Source organism: Pieris brassicae, chromosome 3, assembly GCF_905147105.1.
Source record: "Pieris brassicae chromosome 3, ilPieBrab1.1, whole genome shotgun sequence".
Classification (NCBI taxonomy): Eukaryota; Metazoa; Arthropoda; class Insecta; order Lepidoptera; family Pieridae; genus Pieris; species Pieris brassicae.
The window spans coordinates 2,188,065-2,208,645 of NC_059667.1; the positions used below are offsets into that span (position 1 = coordinate 2,188,065).

The 20,581-nt window shown below is 32.8% G+C and overlaps 2 protein-coding genes across 2 annotated transcripts in view; one reads left to right on the plus strand and one right to left on the minus strand.

Moving 5' to 3' along the window:
• The first annotated feature begins 1,078 nt into the window (after positions 1–1,078).
• On the plus strand, positions 1,079–12,358 carry LOC123707578 (arrestin homolog). The gene is made up of 8 exons (XM_045657739.1): positions 1,079–1,218; positions 4,189–4,379; positions 6,380–6,558; positions 6,700–6,835; positions 7,321–7,478; positions 8,138–8,281; positions 9,075–9,204; positions 11,613–12,358. The coding sequence occupies exons 1-8, from the start codon at positions 1,110–1,112 to the stop codon at positions 11,709–11,711; spliced, it is 1,146 nt and encodes a 381-aa protein (XP_045513695.1). The 5' UTR covers positions 1,079–1,109; the 3' UTR covers positions 11,712–12,358.
• Positions 12,359–16,458: 4,100 nt separating this feature from the next.
• LOC123707498 (nephrin) overlaps positions 16,459–20,581 on the minus strand; it is a 354,939-nt gene continuing 350,816 nt past the window's right edge. The window contains exon 17 of the mRNA XM_045657591.1: positions 16,459–18,261. Coding sequence (XP_045513547.1) covers positions 18,082–18,261 — 180 coding nt within the window. The 3' untranslated portion in view covers positions 16,459–18,081. The remainder of the gene's footprint in view (positions 18,262–20,581) is intronic.

A 20,581-nucleotide genomic window follows, 5' to 3' on the forward strand; every position in this document is an offset into this window, starting at 1 on the left:
AAAGGCTAGGTGAGTTAGAATGATATATTATGCTGTGCCTTTAATAATAATTATCGGGCGGATTATCAATTTAAATTAAATTAAAATTAAAAGGCGGATTCATACACAGGTATTCCTGACAACGACAATTTTAAGTATAAGACATTCCAATTACCTCGCGATGTTTTGTCTTAGAAGCAATGTTATTGAGTACATAGAAAGAAAAATTAATTGGTGCCGTAATACGGACGCATATCAAGTTGAGAATCCACGCTTTAAAAAGGCCGGCAACGCACTTGCGAGCCATCTGGCAATGTGAGTGTCCGTGGGCGTTATCACTTCAGATGAGCCATCTTTACCCCCTGTACTATATATACGTTTTGATAGCTTAAGACTAGCTATAAAAAGTTAACCCCTCTTATATAAAAAAAGCTGCTGCATGTACGTTCAGATAGCTTAAGACTAGCTATAAAAAGTTGCCCCCTGTTTTATCAAAAATGTGCTACATATAAGTTTAGATAGCTTAAGACTAGCTGTAAAAAGTTGTTTTCTGTTATATAAAAAAGCTACTACATGTAAGAGTAGTTAGCTTAAAATAAGCTATAAAAAGTTGTCCCTGTTATATAAAATAGCTACTACATGTAAGTTTAGATAGCTTAAGATTAGCTATAAAAAGTTGCCCCTGTTTTATTAAAAAACACTACTACGTGTGCCTTTAGATAGCTTTAAACTATTTATAAAAAGTTTCCCCCGGTTTTATCAAAAAGGTGCTACATGTACGTTTAGGTAGCTTAAGACTAGCTATAAAAAGTTGCCCCCGTTATATAAAAAAAGCTACTACATGTATGTTTGGATAGCTATAGCATAAGTTTTAGTATATGTCTTACGAATCATAAAACATACCTGCAAACAAAATCACCATCGCTCGTTTTCGATTAAATTTTCCATTGAGCCAAAGCGAAATCTTTGAAATTCCCAAAGCAAGTGGGAGTTGTCCTTAACTGAGTAATAATACTAATATGATTATCGTAGCTTAGAAACCTTATACATATATAATCCTCTATAAATATAAGGGAAATGGAATTCACGGCACATTTTAACTGGAGTCGTGAACATTTCAAGTTATCAAAATGGTATATAATTTCAAGGTTTATAAAAAGTGTTCTCCGAATGGAAAGATTACACTGTATATGCCGAAGCGTGAATTCGTTGATCATATTTCTTATGTCGAGCCCATAGGTGAGTTTTTGTTTAGTCTCCTGTTTTAGCTATACACGGATAATCGTTAAAAGTATTGAAATAAAAACATGAAAATACTTCTATACTTTCTTAAACCTAGTATTTTATTTGGTTAGCTTTTACACATTGAAAGAAAACATTTTTTTAACCTGATTAAAGCTATTTGTATTATTATAAACTTATAATTATTTACATAATTTTAAATTTAATTTTTTCCGATGTTTCGCGTGCTTTACAGCGTGCGTGGTCACGTGTCACCGTTTAAAATTATGTAAATAATTATAAGTTTATAATAATACAAATAGCTTTAATCCGGTTGAAAAATTGTTTTCTTTCTTAAACCTTTTACATTTTTTATTTGCATTATTTTTGCCGTCTTCGTGTTTATTATCTCCTAAATATTGTCTTACCGTTCTGCCGTCACGTTCGTTTACAAGAATTTTTCTGAAAAACTGTTTTAGCAATTCAATTCTATATATTTTTTTCATATATTGTCTGTTGGTTTCCTAATTAAATAAAAATAAAATCAACTCGTTATAATTACCCTGAACTCTATTGATGTTACATTACTATAAACCACAGTTTCATAATGTATTTTACGACTCCATATATTCTGTGAAATTAAATAAAATGTAGGGCATCTCGAAATACAATCTTGTCCTCGCCATTTGATTTTTTAAAAAATGCATTAAGCTAATTTTATCTTTGGATTTTATAGAAGTAATTTTCTTAAGGCTTCATCTATATTTAAAATAGCAATAGCAATTTAATCCCTATTCAAGTCGTATTTATTTAAGTAAACATTTTGTATTGCAAATTTTTGAATGTTTATCTACCTCACGTACATACGTGAGGTACATAGCTCGACTTTTAGAATTTGAACCAGACACAAATACTCTAAATTATACTTTTTTATAGAATTAAAATAGTAAGCCTTTTAATGTTTAATGTTCTTGTAATGTTGTTCTTGCCATATCCGGATCAGTATATTGATCAAACGACAACATTAAGTGGCAGAAATAATAATTTCCCTGTGGCAGTGTACCTTTAACGCTGGCAGCATTTCCTCCCTGTATTGCGATACTTATTTGTTGAGCGAGGAAAATACCAGCTCAGGGGCCACCGGTACTATCAACCAGGCGCCAACTTAAATGTTTAATCTTCATTATAAATATATATTTGTGTGTTGGAAATAAATACGTTTAAAAAAATGATTAAACTGATTTTTTTATTTATTAACTTCATAATAAATAAGGGCTATCGAGCTAGACATATTTGCCCAAAACAATTATTGTCTGGTAATCGAACCCAAGACATAATTAATGCTTAAATTACTAGACAAACAACATACATCCATCTTTAAGTTTCCTTAAATGATTTATTTGTTAACGGACATTTTTAGTATTTAGTTATAATTAGTTTATATAAAAAAATTTTTTTCGATTACTTATGATAAGGTTGTTATAGATACTGACTTATATTATTTTGTAATAGTACAATTATTATAATGAATCATGGAAAACGTTAATTGTAGCACAAGTATTTTTCCCAAGAAATACGATACAGCACCAAACGATGTGGCCGAAGGCTGTAACAGCTGAAGTTATCCATCATAACTGCTGATGGGTTGTTCCTTGTTCTAACAGATATGACTTTAATAGCCTCCATTACGATGTTTGTTCCTTAAAGTTTGTAGTTTCAAAGTACACTTTTTATCTGAGTATTTTTTATCGTACATATTTTCTACGCCAGAGCTTTAGAGTGCTTTTAATATAAACTTTTTAGTTGATATAGATATGTATTTATTCAAATTTATATACCTTGTTTCTAATATATTACAGTACTTGTGACGAAGTGTGTATTTAAGTAAGACAGATTTTACTAATTCTTTAACGAAATGAAATGATTTAATATTGGGACTATAAGTTTACTAACAAATATATGGTAACAACTAACTAAGACACAGGCACACACTCGCCAGGGATTCTCAGCCTCGATTCCAGCCACAGCCAGTATTAGAAAAGGGGACTGAGAAGGTTGGCATCAGAAAATATGGCAGATTTGTAACGGGAATTAATAGCGGAATTCAGTGTCAATGTCTTTGAAACTTGGTGCTAAAAAGTTATTTATTTAGTCTACATACCAACATATGGAAATTTTGCTGTGCTACACCTTAGGAACTGTTCACTTTTCCGGAATACTACTAAGTACAAAATTTGAAGCTTTTCCTATTTATCACACCCTAAAACCTTCCGATAGGTATACCTCCTTGGCAACATATGTAGATATATTTATACAAATAGATAGATTTATTTAAGAATACCAATAAGCCTTTTATTAAATTAGCGAGATATAAGCAAATTATATAAGAAGGACTCTGAGTACGTGTACTGTATCTATCTATAGGAAGCTTTGCATTAAAAAAAACCTTAAAATTGATTAAATTAAACCTTAGAATTCAAATATTAAGTTATTTTTTAAACGAAAAACTTCCTACAAGTGTGTTGTTTATTATTCTTTTAGAAAAACCATAGAAAAATCAAATCCGTTCGCAAAATTTTTATGAATCGCCAGAATCATTTAAATACTGTTTTTAAGATATTGGAAACCAGCAAAATTATGCGCCTACTATTATATAATAGCAATTTGTTAAATTATAATCTTTTTTCTTACAACTGGTTCTTATTAATATATTTACGGTTACTCATGTCAAGCATACTGCAGAAATTTAAGTTTTAAAATCTAAGATATCGTATCGACATATCATTAACGTATATTATTTTCTTTTTTATTACTAACAGTATTGTGTTAACTCAATTTAAAAGATATTAAAATTTAAACGCGTTACTTCAAAATAATTTATTGAAGCTTTTAAAGAAGATTTATTCGAGGAAATATATCTATCCCAGACATGAATATTACTTTTCATACAAGCCAATTTTTTAATGTATTAAAGTATTTTTTATGCAGATGGTATTGTCGTCGTTGATGAAGAATACGTGCGTGGGCGCAAGGTATTCGCTCAGGTAGTTTGCACCTTCCGTTATGGCCGAGAAGAGGATGAGGTCATGGGGGTCAATTTCTACAAGGAACTCTACCTTGCTTCAGAACAGATCTACCCGCCACCAGAAAAGCGAGCCTATGATTTGACACGTACTCAGGTATTAAGAACAAGACAACCTAGCACATACATTTGTCGTTGCGACCTTCAGATTTGATATTATCGAATATTTCGTCTCAAGTAGATGCGATGAATATTGTCATAACCTATTTCTGTTATGAATATAGATTTCATTTATTTAAGTTCTGACTTTTTTGCTTATCTTCATCGTAGCGCCACTGCAACCTAATTGGTGCATCATTAATCGCCCTACAGATTTTTATGAACACTCGGCTATCATAAACATCACATGAGGTACTAAGTATTTGTGCCCAAGCATTTTTCATTCATTCGAAGTGAAACACCTACATGTTTTTGTTTAAAAACCCAGTATAAAATACTTTAAAGGAAATCACAAAAACGAAAATGTTGCGTGAAGAAAAATAAAAGTCGTCAAGAAATCGTTTAATAACGCTATAGTAATCGTTTTTCCAAATCAATTAAACCCAACTTGTAGGTACTTTTAATTTTTGCGGGTACGACAATACTACCCGCAAACGAAAAAGTTATACGGCTTCCCCATGTAAGCGGTTTAACGGGACCTCTAAAACTAGTTTATCACAGCTTTATTATAATTTTACTTCATTGTCGCTTTTCGTGAACCAAGTGCTAATCCCCAAATAAATTTGATTTACGTGGCGAATGCGGCGTTCACCCGAGCGCCAACTTATTATTACTAGCATAGCACATCCAACTAACAGTGGAAAAATTATATCAGCCATAACTTTTAGTGAATTATATGTCAAGTAATAAGTAAGTGCGGTAATAATAGTATCGTTTAATAGTTGCACACTAGCGTCATTCATGTATGAGAAACAGTAGTGTAATAATATTGTGAAAACGAGACTCCAAAACTAACAAAGTATTCAATTGGTTTTACTAAATCTTGTCGTACAGTAATGGACGTATGTGATCGCGGGTCTAGGTTTCATTCGTAATTCTGTAGGTAGGTGATATTTGTCTTCTTATTGTATTAAGCTGTTACAACGCCACGGTAACGCAGACGCGAGCCCTCTGGCATTGAGTGTCAATGGATGTCTGTATAAGTCCATGGGTATCACTTAAAATCAGGCGAGCCCTTTTGCCCCGTCCTCTATTTTAAAAAAATACAATTGCTGCCCCATTATAGCTTCTTTTAATTACTTACCTACACCAACTTAGCCAAGACTTACCTAAATCAGTAAAAACTTTAATTTTATTGGATTAACAAAGATTCATAGAATCAAAAACGTAACCCTTATAACTTCAAACAACGATTTCAAATATTTCCGGTTTTAATGTTTTTATGAAACTTCCTGTTAGTAAACTGTGTTGCGGCAAAAGAGTTAATAGGGTTTAAAAAACTGTGGTGTGTTTTATTTTCCTTTGGTATCGATGATAAAGTTGAAGAATTTGTTAAGTTCGTTACAGATGTTTATCGGTCGCTAAATGTACGAACTTTAACAGAATATTAAACTACCTTGAGGGAAAAATACGTAAATAAAATGACTTGAAATGAAAGAACGATGTATCATTTTTAAAACACTACACCCGGGAAGCAGCCAAGTTCCGTAACTCGCAATTAGGCATCTGTAGATAGGGTAAATTAAGACCAAATCATAAATATGGTGAACAGCTACAAAATAAATCTAAACTTAAACAACTAAGCCAAATAATAAGTAGAAAATTTAAGTTGTAACTAAATTGCTAAATAAAAACAACTTAAGTTATTAGATTTTGATGATAAGTGACTTAAATAAATAAAAATTATTATTAATTAAAATAAAAAATACAATCAAATTTCATACGCTGTTTTGACATAGTAGGCATCTGACAGTTTGAAGTTTTGGTATTTTATTACAATGGATTCATCGCATTGGCGCCATTAACACTTGCTAAGATGCTGAAGTTGAACCAAAATCAATGTCATGAAGCATAAAATATCGACTACCTTCTTTTCTGTAAAAGAAAAAATATCTAAAGAACCTAGGCTTATGTTATTAGCTCTTTTTATTCCTTCAGGAAAGGCTTCTGAAGAAATTGGGACAGTTTGCCCTGCCCTTCCGTCTATCAGTTCCAGCTGGCTCGCCTGGGTCGGTCACACTGCAGCCAGGATTGGAAGATGACGGTGAGCCGTGTGGTGTCCACTATTACATGAAGCTCTTTGTTGGAGACACTGAAATTGACAGATCTCACCGAAGGTAAGAAAAAAATATGTAATTTAAAAGTACGATCACCTTTTTTCGTTTAGAATATATCTAACTAGATACGAATATTTGATCGACATTAAAAAAATATCAATAAATAAAAAATAGTTTTGAACACATTGTTTATTCTTTTAGGAGCACAGTGGCTCTGGGTATCCGAAAAGTACAGTTCGCTCCGAACAAGCCCGGCCCACAGCCATGCACTTTGGTCAGGAAAGACTTTGTACTGTCGCCTGGACAACTGGAGCTTGAACTCACCTTGGATAAGCAGGTATTAAACAGATGCCTATAAATTATTGCTTTATATATCGGTTTGGAACCAAATGATTTACATATAATGCTAGGAGTTTCGATCAAAGAAAAAAAACAACAATTGGACTCTTCCATGGCGTTACTAAATAAAATTACTTATAAAGATTTAAGACATATATTGATTATATACTTATGTGAAATATAGGACATGCAGAAGCTTTATTTTTATGATTATTGTTTTTTACTTTTAAGTAAATACTTGGCTTAAAGTGAAATTTAAATAATTAAAAAACATTTGTGTCTTAAACACTCCCAGTCTCAGTCCAGAAATTCATTATTCAGTATTATGTTTAATTAAAAATGTATTTTCCTAGAGAAAATTAAAGTTTCAGATTAAAAAGAAAATCCTTTCTAACCCTTCCTAGCTTTAACAGGGCAGCTTGACCTATTGTCTCGAAAATTCAAAGTATTCTAATAACTATAAAATTATTTTAAACCCTGCAGTTGTATATTCATGGCGAGACGATCGCGATCAATATAAGCGTCCGTAACCATAGCAACAAGGTTGTTAAGAAAATCAAAGCCTGCATCTTGCAGTCGGTGGATGTGGTTCTCTTCCAGAATGGGCAGTACCGTAATGTGGTGTGCAGCATTGAGACACAGTACGTATGTTTCATGAAATCCAGGTTTTAGGCTAAATTATTGTACGTTAATATAACTGCTATTTTGTTTAAATCGATTTTGTTGAATGATTTGGTTTTAAATAGGATATCTACCAGGTTGCTGACGGTTCCCGCTCTTTAATTGTAATACTTTATGTTATTGTCATCAAATATGCCTTGACTAAACTATACAGCATACGTAATGTTGTATTATCTATCTATGGAAAAATTGTTATGATCTTATTCGATAAGCCTAACAAAATTGTTGTCATGATATAAAAACTCAGTTCATAAAGCTGAATTCATAAACAATATTTCTTCATATTTATCTGTTTAAGTAATTACGAAGATTAAGTTCAATTATGTCTTGAATTGCCGGGTAAATTACGCTAGTCTAAAAAAACTACTCAGTGGCTGTGACTCTGATCCACTAAGTAAGTTCCGCAATCACGACTTCTTCCTTCACCAGTCCGTGTATTATCTTGAATTTTTCTCATTACTAATTATAGTAGTTGCATTAGCAACTGTGCGTAATTAAACAGTCTGAATAAACTATCTTTCTGCTTTAATTTTTAATTACGTGGAGCTTCCAAAATATGTCGCCTATCTCTTGCTTGAATAAATTGTAAACTGACACTAAAAGTTAGACTTTATTACAGAGATGGGTGTCCATTACAACCTGGTGCCACTATGCAGAAGGTGGTACAACTTCGTCCGGAACTAACTCCATTGCGTGACCGTCGCGGCTTAGCTCTGGATGCCCAGCTAAAACGCCATGACAGCGCTTTGGCTTCTACCACTTTGTAAGTAACTTAATATTAAAGCTATTGTTAATGAGCTTAATATTTTCCGACGAAATCGTCAAAGTTTTATTGCATGCATGCGATATTTTTTACGCACAGCAATAACACTAGCCGTCCATAACAATGCATTTTTATTCGTTATAATTGCAATGAAATAGTAAAATGAATGTCTAGTAAAACTATTACATTTGATTGAATAATAAACGTTATTTATTTAGTATTTAAAAACTTATTACAGAAATTTTGTCAATTCATAAATCAAGATTGAATTACTATGCCCATCTTTTGTAATCGATTGTGTTTATGGTACGATGAAAAGATAATAAGACTAAGAGCGACTTGTAAAGGGATACTAATGACTCATTAAAAAAGTATATTCAGTTGTGGATTATGCGGCCGACAACTCCATACGACTACCTCTCTAACCTCTTTTAAAATTCTATACATAAACAATGCTTAACCATATCTTATCCTGGTCAATCGTGACTTTTGTAATCCTTATATTAGTTATTATTTTGTATTGCATTGTAATTCATGAATGCGTGAGATTAGCTATTAATTTTCGTAATTTTATGTTTCAGGGTATTTGTAATTTTGTTTCTTTTGATTTTGTAATGCACTTCTTGCAGTTTCGCCTTAATATTTTTTTAAATATTTTTCCGTCCTGGAAGAGATCGCTTATAATTTTGATGTTAATTGTTTTTCTTTTAATGTAGAGAAATATTAATCAAATACATATGGTATTAAAAAGATTTTAAGCAAGGCAAGCAAATTAACAGTCTTACTTCTGTAGGCTTCTAGAACCAGAACAGCGTGATGCATTCGGTATCATTGTCAGCTACAGTGCTAAGGTGAAGTTGTATCTTGGCGCTTTGAATGGAGAGCTGAGTGCTGAGCTGCCGTTCATATTGATGCATCCAAAGGTATATTATTTATTTTTAAATCCGATTTTGTAAAAATGTGAATAAATATATATATATAAACATAGATCTTTAATAACATAAATTTAATGTAATGATTAATGATTACTTTTTTCAGTTGGAATACACTGATATTTTGTATAATTTGTATAGGACAAAAGATTGAATTCTAATCGAGTGAAATGTGTTCACGGAGCTCCGCTTAAAAATTTCCATGGAATTTGTACGTTCGATAAGTACACATTACATTAAAAACTTAAAAAAAAATATTATAATTTTAATGTCTAGTTGTTTGGAAATAGAACGCACAGACAACTTTTAATAGTCCTAAAGAAGTTACGTGAATAATGCACAGAATATTGTAAAGTAACTGATAAATTATATCTCCTGAAATGACAATTGACAAATACTAAGTCGATTGTGCAACAATGAAAACCGCGAACGCAGTTAATTAATTTTCTAAGAATGCTCACTTGTATGAAATGTCATCTAATAATTTAAATTCAAATAAGCATGGTTGTAATATTTTTAAAATATTTTATTCAGTTCCTCCGAAGAGGCAAGAATACTGAGATTCTTATTGCATACATAGTTAAGACAATAAATCTCCCCTCGGTACATCATAAATAAATCGAGGATTACCATCTTGCAATTTTCTTTGTTTTATTATTATATTGTTACTAGCCGACTAATATAGTATTAAATGGAGTTTGTAATAGTAGGCACAGGAAGGGAAATTTAAGGATTATTTATTTTCTTTGAAGTATAAAAAACAGACTACCGAATTTACAGAAAGAAAAACCTAGCGGTTTTGGAGGAGGTTGGTTGTGACACGAGAATTTAAATAAATAAGTGCTAAACGTTCAGATAGACTTGAATGTTCCACGTAAGATCCAATCACTTAACGTTTCCTATAATAGCTGTAATCAGTCGATCTAAAGTTCGCAACTTGGATACAACAAACAAAGTTGCGTTGTAAACAAGTTTGTAAAACAAAATCGAGTTAGTTGTTTCTTCCAATAGATTTTTACAGGCTAATTTGAAAGTCTAGTCTTACGTTCAGACATAATAGCTTTAAGCTGTTTCTATGACAATCTACCATTGCTCTGCTATGTGCTGCTCTATTGACGTGAGACCTGTTTTAGATCACTGTTTATTTATCTAGAAAGACAGTTGAATTTTTGCACAAGAATATGCTTATGCTTATGTGCTAGAGTATAAAAAAAAGGTAGTGATCTTTAATATACTGTGATCCGTACGTTACTGACTAGAAAATAATTGTTTCCAGTCGAAACGCATAAAAGCCTATCATAAATATTAGCAGAATGACTATTATTAATTGGCAATTATACGAAAAAAAAATTTAACACGCACTAAACATTTTATTCTTTATAAAATTTATTTTGAGGCAAACCCAAAATTGGGTGATGCGTGAGACAATTTTTGTCACCTCTTACAAAGCTTACTTACTATAATTAATTAAAAAACTTGGGAGTCTCGTTATTTCGTATCGATTGCTTTTTTCGTTTTAATACACCTAATATTCTAGAAAAATCTATTTTGATATACTAATCTTGTAAATAGTATATTTATAATCTAAATAAAACACTAAAATCAGCGTACAGAAAATTAAAATGAAAATGACAATATACCATTTAAATGTCGTGACATTGTGACAATCCACCGACATCTGACGCTTGGTTGTGGCAAATATGTATGTGATTCCAATAAATAATTCATAAGCTTTTGATATTTACGACAACCTCTATATGACTTTGCATTTACCTTTGAAATTTCCTTTTTAGACTTGAAATATTTTCTATTAATATTACAAAATATTTGCGACAGTGCAATAAATTATTTGAATATGTTGTAAATTCAGCATCTCCCAGTCGATCATCGAACCATCTTCTTACGTATTATTATTTTGATTAAGCCAGGGTAGGTGAATAACGCCTCCCATTTGTCCATATTTCTGCCTACATTTCGAATTAGACTACGTTCTATCAGTTATAGAAATTTCATTTAGTTAGCTTGTATGTACTTTTTTATAGCTAAAGAACCTTTTTGCCTGTATAACATAAAAATGTCTAGTAATTCGCAACAGATTTTGAGTCTCATAAGGGTTTTATATAATTCCATTTTTCCATAATTGTCTATTTTATAATTCTCACGGAAACAGATAAATTTGAAAAAGATACTCCGAGGGATCCAAGGCCGGAAACGCACTCACTTGGGTGTCCATGGGCTGCAGTGTCTGCCCTTTTTGGGCATCTCGTAAACTCATTTGGCCGCCTATGCTATACAAAAAAATATTATTTTAACTAACGGCCACTGTTCGGGAGTCAAAAATAATTTAGCCGTTATTTAAGTGATAAGGGACGACTTTAGTGATATTATTCTATTCGCAGGAGGGTCGTGCTAAGCTGGTGCAAGCAGACAGTCAGGTGGATGTTGAAATGTTCCGGCAGGATACTGTGATCCACCAGGAGAGCATTGACGTGTACTGATTAGTTCAACCATTGCAACGAAAGACGTCACCACTTACGAATTAAAACCATTATACTGAATCCGTATTAGGCCCGAAATATAAACCTTATTAATTTTATATACAGTTCATTGATATAAGACGAGATGATTGGTGCATTGGAATTATACGTACCCAACAGATATAAAACAATCTTTGTTTAGATAATCTTCTTAAATTTATATTTTTACGCAGATTGGATATCAAAGTAAACTGGTCTTTATCTTGAGTACTGGTTTATATATACTAATTGTCATCGATAAAAAGTTTTTTAGGCTACCTGTTACGTATCAACATGTTGATGCTGTTCGTTACAAATGCCGTATAAAGGCCGGCTATGCCCATGCGCAGCGGTCTACTACTCTGGCCTTTGAGTAGGTTCGTTTGCTTACATATCTTATAAAATAAACTTTCCGTCTCCGTATATATAATAAATTTGATTATAATATTACAAAATATTTGGTCTTCATAATTGAAAATTTGTTTGACGTTGTTGTGGATAGAAATACATATTTTTAGTTTATGTTTTCAACTTTAAGGCCCTATCCCAGCACGAATTTTTGCATCAATGAATTTTTGTGTCTCGGGGTGGACTGCGGTACGCAATGGAGAGCTGGAGCACTGAGGCGCGCCGGCCCGTAAAAACAATTGGTTATGTAAAACATTCAATTAATATAATTTCATCAATGTTTTTTTCTGAAATGGATTACTAGACTTGCGATAATATATATCGTGTAAATCTTAACCTCAATATACGTTTTCGTCACACAATGAATTCAAAGTGTCAAAAATTGGCTATGTTTGCATTTTTTTCTATCGAGCCAAGTTATTTAAATCGTGTATCCATCTTTTAAAATGGATACATAAACTACTCAACTCCACCGTATATTTTTTCCATTTGCCCTACCTAAAAAAAAGATGACAAAAAATAGAAATACACAATGTGCATATTTGGAGTTTGGCGACCATATAGGCCCTTAACATAATTTCTGTCACTTAGTGATTGTTAAAATCATGAAACATATAATGGATTATAAACCATATACTTCTCTCTTTCTCATTCACGCTTGTAACAATAATTTATTATTATTATTATTAATTAAAGAAGTTATTGAAATAAAAATAACGCCTAAAAAATAACTAATAACGCGTTTAGACGAATAAATAGCGAAGACAATTGAAGATCGGCATAACATATTAGCAGAATTATTATTATTTATTGATTATTATATTATGATAATATACGAAAAAGTTTTATTAAAATCAATGAAACAATTCTCATTAATGTTTCCATATATTTCAATTACATTAATTAAATAATATTATTATACTGTATGTGTATATATATTGTTTATTAATTATAAGACAATAATTTTATTATTATTATTATATTTGATTGAGTTAATTTTGAAATAAAAAGATAACTGTGCCTTTAACGTATTGTATTTTAGTAAATAGGAACATTTGAGGAAAATATAAGTACTCTGGCTTAGATTATGTCGCTTTAAAATAACTAATTTTATGACAGTTAATAACATTATTATATAAAATGTAATCGCTTGCTGAAATAAAATATATTTTCACGTTTGTGTCATTATTAAAAACGTCAAAACCTCTGTCGTCATAACTTGATTTCTTGAGAACTTTGTACTGAGAAACTAATGTTCAAAATGTATTTATCTACTTACTACTGTTGGTTATCAATTAGATAAAGTCATACGTTGGTGCATGGTGGTTGTTATGTCACTTGAGTCGGTAGGTCAAGTCTGAGGGTCGTGGTCAGCAAGGAAACATGGAGCGGCCGATCTGTTTCCACCGGTTTCTGTCCAGCGCGTCTCTTAATAAAAGAGAGATAGGGATTATGTAAACTTGGTAATTTGGAGATAATCTTTGATGAATCATCGCCTACGACTGCGTGATATTTAGCGTTTATATTGTTATTATCATGATACTTAAATCTCCATATTGCAATGAGTGAACATCTTAATTTTAAACGTGTCAGCAAATAACTTGACCATCTATATATATTTATTTATTTACAGTACAATATAAAAAAATAAACATAATTAGATCAAAAGGAGGGCACTGTGAGTAAAGAAAAAATAAAAATGTATTAAATTACGTAAGATAGGCAAGTAGTGCAAAACATGTTATTCACATTTATTAAGACAAAATTATATATTCTAACATCCTTCCCTAAACCACCACTGCAAAATAACTGCGCAATAAATTTTGCATCTTGCAATTATCTTTAAGTGCCGGAATTACAGAACTCCAAGTGTAACTTATATCTTTAACACAACAAAAAGGTATCCATTCAAATGACACTTAGCGCGAGTGTGCCGAAACGACAGTAAAAGCCTTTACGAGCCTTGACGCTATTATGATTCATTTGCCTCATATACCCTAACGACTCTGCTAAAGGTGCAGCTATACTGTCAACAGGAAACGGAAACTGTTTGGACCGTAAACCGACTTCCGGGCAATTTACAATTCGAAAGTGGTTCAAATAAAGTTCTAAGTTTTATTCAATTGATTTAAACCACTTTTGTTTTATAGATTTTGCAGATGTGTGTATGAAATCTGAACCAGAACGGAAATTGATGAAGTTTACTAGCTCAAGAAAGATTTTAGCTGCCTCTTGATAGGGTTCTATAAACTCAAACTCAAAATAACTTTATTCATATAAGTACACTTATAAACGTCAGAGAAGAAGTTAAATTAATTCTAAATTTAAATTTACTACCAGTTCGCAATTCAAGGGCATGGAGCGGGTAAGAAAAACTGCCAAGAAATAGGCTGTATATCATAAGCTTAAGGCGATTTGATAAATCTGGTTTTGAGTAAGTATTATATATCTTCTTTAAGGACTGGCGTATGACTAGAATAATTTGCAATCAACAGGATTATTATAAAATTTTATTTTATTTATATATCCTAAGATTCCGGTAGAATTTAAAAACGACTTACGGGGTCCATACAATGTGGCGGTATGGAAAATACCTGAAGTGGTTTAGTGCGTATTGTTCATCCATTTCGGAGAATCAGCCTTCGCAGGAGTATGTAAGATGAACCTTACATACTCCTGCAACCTTAGGGTAAAGAGCTTGCTATTTAATACAATATTTTTCCAGCCATCCATTATTCACTATGATCACTATAGTGTACGTAAAATGATATATGATAAATATAAAAAAGCTTTTGAATTAGTGTAATAAAAAGTTCGGTTGATTGGTCTTAAGGTGTTATTAGGGTTAGTTTGTAGAGGTCTTATATCGTTAAAGGAGTGAAATAAAACAATGTATACTTCAAGACAACCTTTAATCCGTCCAAAATAAACAACAATAGGGCGAACTCTTTGAGTTTTAAACTTTATATTAACAAATCACTTAACACTAGCTAAATTATTCTAAGGAAAGTTCTGGTTCGATGATAGAATAAAATTTCCCGGATATGTAAATGATATGTAAAACATATTTCGAATTTCAAAAAGATTTTGACGAAAAAGCTTTTTCTAAAGTTCGAATTTCGAAATTCATAGAGCATGGTTTAGAAATAAAATACGATATGCCACCAGAGTTCCAATTTTAAATATTATTTTACCATCGAACTATTTGAAATTCGAATCTATACAAGGTACATACATCGTGCGTCCATAACGCTAGTTTACTCTGCCGGTAGTAATACATTATCCTCATTATTTACAATCCCACAAGAATTATCTAGTTATTACACTAGAGACACGTAAAAAAGTGGCAAAGATTCAGTCACTTACATCCTAATATTTACATAATAAAATGATAATTATTCGATGTAATATCGACGACTGAGGTTTGCAATTTTATATGAGCACGCAATACTTATATATATTATACAAAATGTATTCACACCATCACTTTTGGCTCAGAGAAGCAAAGGGAATATAGGTGATAAAAGCTGAAACTCCTGGCTTCCACTTTTAGCGGTACAATAATGATAACAAGTGTTAAGTGGTTATGGAGTTTTCATCTTGCAGTTCTAGAACTTCTTACGGCGTTAGAACTCTGCCTGAAATTGGTGAAATTTTTAATATTTCGTCTAGTAAACTCCATCGTGAGTCTAACATCCAAAAATCAAGATGTGAAACCACATACCCACCTACACGTCTATAAATAAAACTACAACAAATACAGTCACTTGTTTTATGATGTAGTAAGAACATCGCTTCCAGCATTTATGAACAGGATTAATTATTTATTTACATTCAGCCCTTGCTACTACTTCGACCGCTACCAGAAATACTGTCTTAAGTACTTCTTGTTGCGATATATCGTGGCTTTGCTACCTGAGTATAGGTGACCTACTTACAGACTGCCCAATTCCCTGCTCTATTTTCTGTCCGACAGTACACAGTGTATACAATGCCGAATTGAACATTTATTTAAAAAACATTTAAAATATGAATTACAAATTTTGAGTTTCGACGTGAATCGTCGTGATTTTAAATGTTAACTTGAGTGATTTGTGAAATAAAAAAATAAAACATAAATCAGTGGCACAACCTTTTTAGGTCTGTGCCTCAGATTTCTGTATTTGTTTCATGATAGGCAAATGGCCTATAGCAAGGATCAGCCTTCTGTGCCTGACACACGCCGTCATCTTTTTGGGTCTAAGGCAAGCCGGTTTCCTCAAGATGTTTTCCTTCACCGTTTAAGAGAATGTTAAATGCGCACAAATGAACTTTCCATTGGTGCACAGCCAGGGATCGCAGCTATGACCTCAGGGATGAGAGTCGCACACTGAAGCCACTAGGCCAACATTGCTCTCTGATTTGTAAAATTTTATTGATTAACTTGTGTTGCTAATTGCGAAATATTTTGGTAGAAACCTCAGTCGACGATCAACCATCGAAAATCGAATGGAAACAGAAAGAGTTAAAGAAACATCTGATTTCGAAATTTCGAAAATGAAAAGTTGAAATGCACTCGATAAATGAAACGTAAAATCGGTCTTCGGTTTAACGTAATTAAAACTGTTTGAAAGTTTCTGTTGCACTTCAGATTCGTTTGTGTTATATGAAAAGTCAATAGGGAACTTTGGAAATCGGATATTTCAACGAAAATATTGCAAATATCATTTTCGACTGCGGGCGCTCGCTTCATGTTTGGAGCATTTAGAAGTCCGGAGTAAACTAAAATTTCAATCAAAAGGAAACATTACCACTTACATAACATGATAGAGTTAGGCCTGTACATACCACCGCATTGTCCGCACTGCGCTCTGCGTATTGTAGACTGTATATCTTGTTAAGGACGTGTTCACACAATTTGATACAATTCAATTCTTAAACAAAATAATACACAAAACACATCTTTCATAAATCTAAAACAAAGTTATTGTTGGCCAATAAAATCTGTCCCAAAAAGTATACTAATACAGTTACATTGCGATAACCTTATAAGAATTAAAATTGATTATGTATAAGTTGATATAAGATGTTGAGGAATATGTCATATCATTTTCTATTCCTATGTCTTAAAGGAATTAAACATCGATTTTAGCTGCTTGTTTCTTTCTTTCTAGTTACGTTTACGCTATGATGAAGAGAGACAATCTAGTTAACTCAATAATTCAACTGAATCAGTTATAAATGTAAATGCAAATGTCTATTGACGTGGCTCTATACATGATGGTAAAAAGTCTTTATTTGTATTAAATAAAGATTTATAATTACGTGCGAAACATTACTTTATTGATTTAAAAATGTGACTAATTGAACCGTATTAAAGCAATCACCTATCTCTTTCCACCCCAGCGTAAACACAATTTGACAGAAAGATTAGTTGACTCATTTCGTTTTATGAACACAGGGATTACTTCAGTTATCAAAAGAATCTTTTAAAACTGTACTTTTAAATATAATTTAAGACTATATTTAAACGGTAAGTGTTTAATTATAACGTCATCGAGACGTAAGAAATTTAACAAAGTTGTAATACATTTGTATTGTATATGTTTCTAGTTGGGTCTGTTCTAATTCTAATTTCAAAATAAATTCACGGTCCAAAACATCATCGCCACAGATGGCTAAAGTTGGGTTTTATAAATGGCAACTTAGTGCCAGACAATAAATCAGTATTATAGAGCGGGGCTGTAATCTATAGGTATACGTAACATGTCTTTGTATTTGCGTTAGAGAGACACGCTTAGGGCCATTGAGTCGTAAACACCTACGGCAAGTATTTATATGAAACTTCTTTAAACCAACGAGAGCTTATCATTTTTCACACAAATATTATATACATAGGCAGCACGGCCACAGAGACAGGTAAAATTTCAAATAAATATCTCATATTTAGATCAATTTCGCTAATTTATACACACGACTCCGGTATACGATTGTCTAGTAGTTTCTCCTTGATAGCGTCGACGTTAAGATCCGTAGCAGGCGTGTGTGAGGACCTGAGCGAGGCTGAGGCGCTCCTGCCGAGGGAGACAGCAGGGATTGCGGTTCTGGCACCCCAGGTCCAGGATGCACCCGGCCCGTTACATGCCTGAAATTGTAAAATTGGTTATGTTAATCTATGGTTATAAAATGGCTTTATTCAAATAACGCCCATGTTTTGACAATAATTATAATATGGATTTATCAATCTAATAGACAAGTAGGTGATCAGCCTCCTGTGCTTGACACACGCCGTTGACTTTTTGGGTCTAAGACGAGCTGGTTTCCTCACGATGTTCTCCTTCACCGTTGAAGTGAATATTAAATGCGCACAGCGAAAGAAAGTCCATTGGTGGACAGCCGGGGATCGAACGTATCACCTCAGGGATGAGAGGCGCACGCTGAAGCTAACAAAGTGTAAATTAATAACACACGTTTATAATATTTATTTATTTATCAATAAGTAAACATGATAGACACAAATACAAAATATGTAAAAAAAATATACATGTTATAATTATAGAAGTGTCCTTAAATTGTTTCAAGTGTTTTTTTTTTTTTAAAGCGTATCTTATTCTGGTGCTACTTTATTGTAAAAGGTTGGCTGTTAACAACGCGAATTGCCAGGTATCATGCAAGTTCCTCGGCGGATGTTATGGCGCTCAACTCCCGTATGTTCCGCAGCCACGAATTCTTTCTGCCAGTCCATCTCTTGCCTCGAATTTTGCCCATAATTATTAGTTGCATCAAGTCGTATCGCGGATGACGCAAAACGCAAAACAGTCTGCATAATGTTTCGCGTCATTCCAATACGTCGAAGGGCTCTTTCACTCTCTGGATCCAGCTGATGCGAACCATGCGACGGTAACACCATATCTAAAAAGCTTCAAGACGTCTTCTTTAATAGTCCATGCCTCAGCCGTATAATGCTACTGGCTAGATTAACATTAATTGGCTGAGAGATTAACCCTCATACTCATGTGGCAACAACATAGTCCTTTTTTCATTTTGGCCTGGGCTATTTTTAAGAGTATGAGTAACGCAACTAAAATACAATAATAGGAATGAAACCATTAAAAATACGTACGCTATAATAATTAAAGTTATACTTGAATATTAACGTTCTCATTGTTGTAATGTTCGACTGTCGATTATGAGTGATGAACACGGAAATTGTACCTAATAATGTACAAATCCGGTGTTCCGTGTAAGTTAACAGGAATGTATTTTTATAGAATCGGCAAACAGGCCGGAGACTCACCAGATCTTAGTGATACTGCCTCTCATGGACACTCTCAATGCCAGACGGCTCGCGCGTGCGTTGCCGGCCTCAATGGTACGCTGTTTTTTTTGAAAGACCCTAAATTCAATTGGTTTGTAAATACTTCAGTGGGCAGCTGGTTCCACATGGTGGTGCGTGGCAGTAACTGCCTTGATTATTATTTATGAATTTCGTATCTACACAATTACCACAAAAGATTATGATTTTAATCTATAATAATTCTCAATTAGACAGCCTTTTTTAAAGAATTAAGGGGGTATGTTGCTTGTAACGCAATAATAAATCTTAATTTCATGGAAATAAAAGCTTTTTGTGCATAGCGAAAATTAGCCTAGCTAAGTGGGCTGTATTTATTCATGGAGAATTTAATCAGCCTATGTTTAGTATTGATTTGATTTGCCTCTTTCATTATGAAATTTATTTAATTTATAAGACTTTTATTTCGAGTATTTTCGTCATCATATTTCATATAAAAACTTCAAGATTTCTTTAGCTAGATTTACAAGCTTAAACAAAAAATAATTAACGAGGAACATTTAAGCAATTAATCAATGACAAATGAAAATACAAGAGCGTATTGCAAGGGAACAATGTTTTCTGTAACATATACTCGGTTAATTTTTCACCTTAACTATCATTAGTCAACCGCATTGGGGCAAGTAAACGAGCGTCTTTACAGGTATGACTTTTCTTTCTATCAACAATGGTTTAGATTTCAATTTATTCAACGACAACCAATACTCAAAGACTAGGACCATAGAGAAATCCATAAATTCAGGATTCAGAAGCAACATATCTTGCCCGTACTGCGTTCTAAAATTTCCCATGATTTTTAGTAATAAAAAGCTAGTGTATTTTAAGAATTTTGAAGCTTTTATTGCAGTTAGAACCTTTCTACCCACAAAAAATAAGTAATATACTCTGTAAAACGCATTTCCATATTAAGCCTATGAGACTGAATTTCACGTTCTCCTGGCCTACACACTAGTCCACCTCAAGGGGTGTGGACAAAAGAATATCGTGATAAAACTATCGCCTTAATTAAAAAGCGCCCTCGGCCCGTCTCGGCGACACGGTTAATCAACGAACAGGTAAATTTATCGCTTCGAAAATCACGCTTAATTTTCCATTTAGCACTTTTATATAG

Bases quoted from the DNA above. Each gene is read 5' to 3' on its own strand.
- LOC123707578 (XM_045657739.1), top strand. From the start codon at position 1,110: ATGGTATATAATTTCAAGGTTTATAAAAAGTGTTCTCCGAATGGAAAG. The intron at 4,380-6,379 runs GTATTAAGAACA...TTATTCCTTCAG, and splicing joins ATGATTTGACACGTACTCAG to GAAAGGCTTCTGAAGAAATT. The intron at 6,836-7,320 runs GTATTAAACAGA...TAAACCCTGCAG, and splicing joins AACTCACCTTGGATAAGCAG to TTGTATATTCATGGCGAGAC.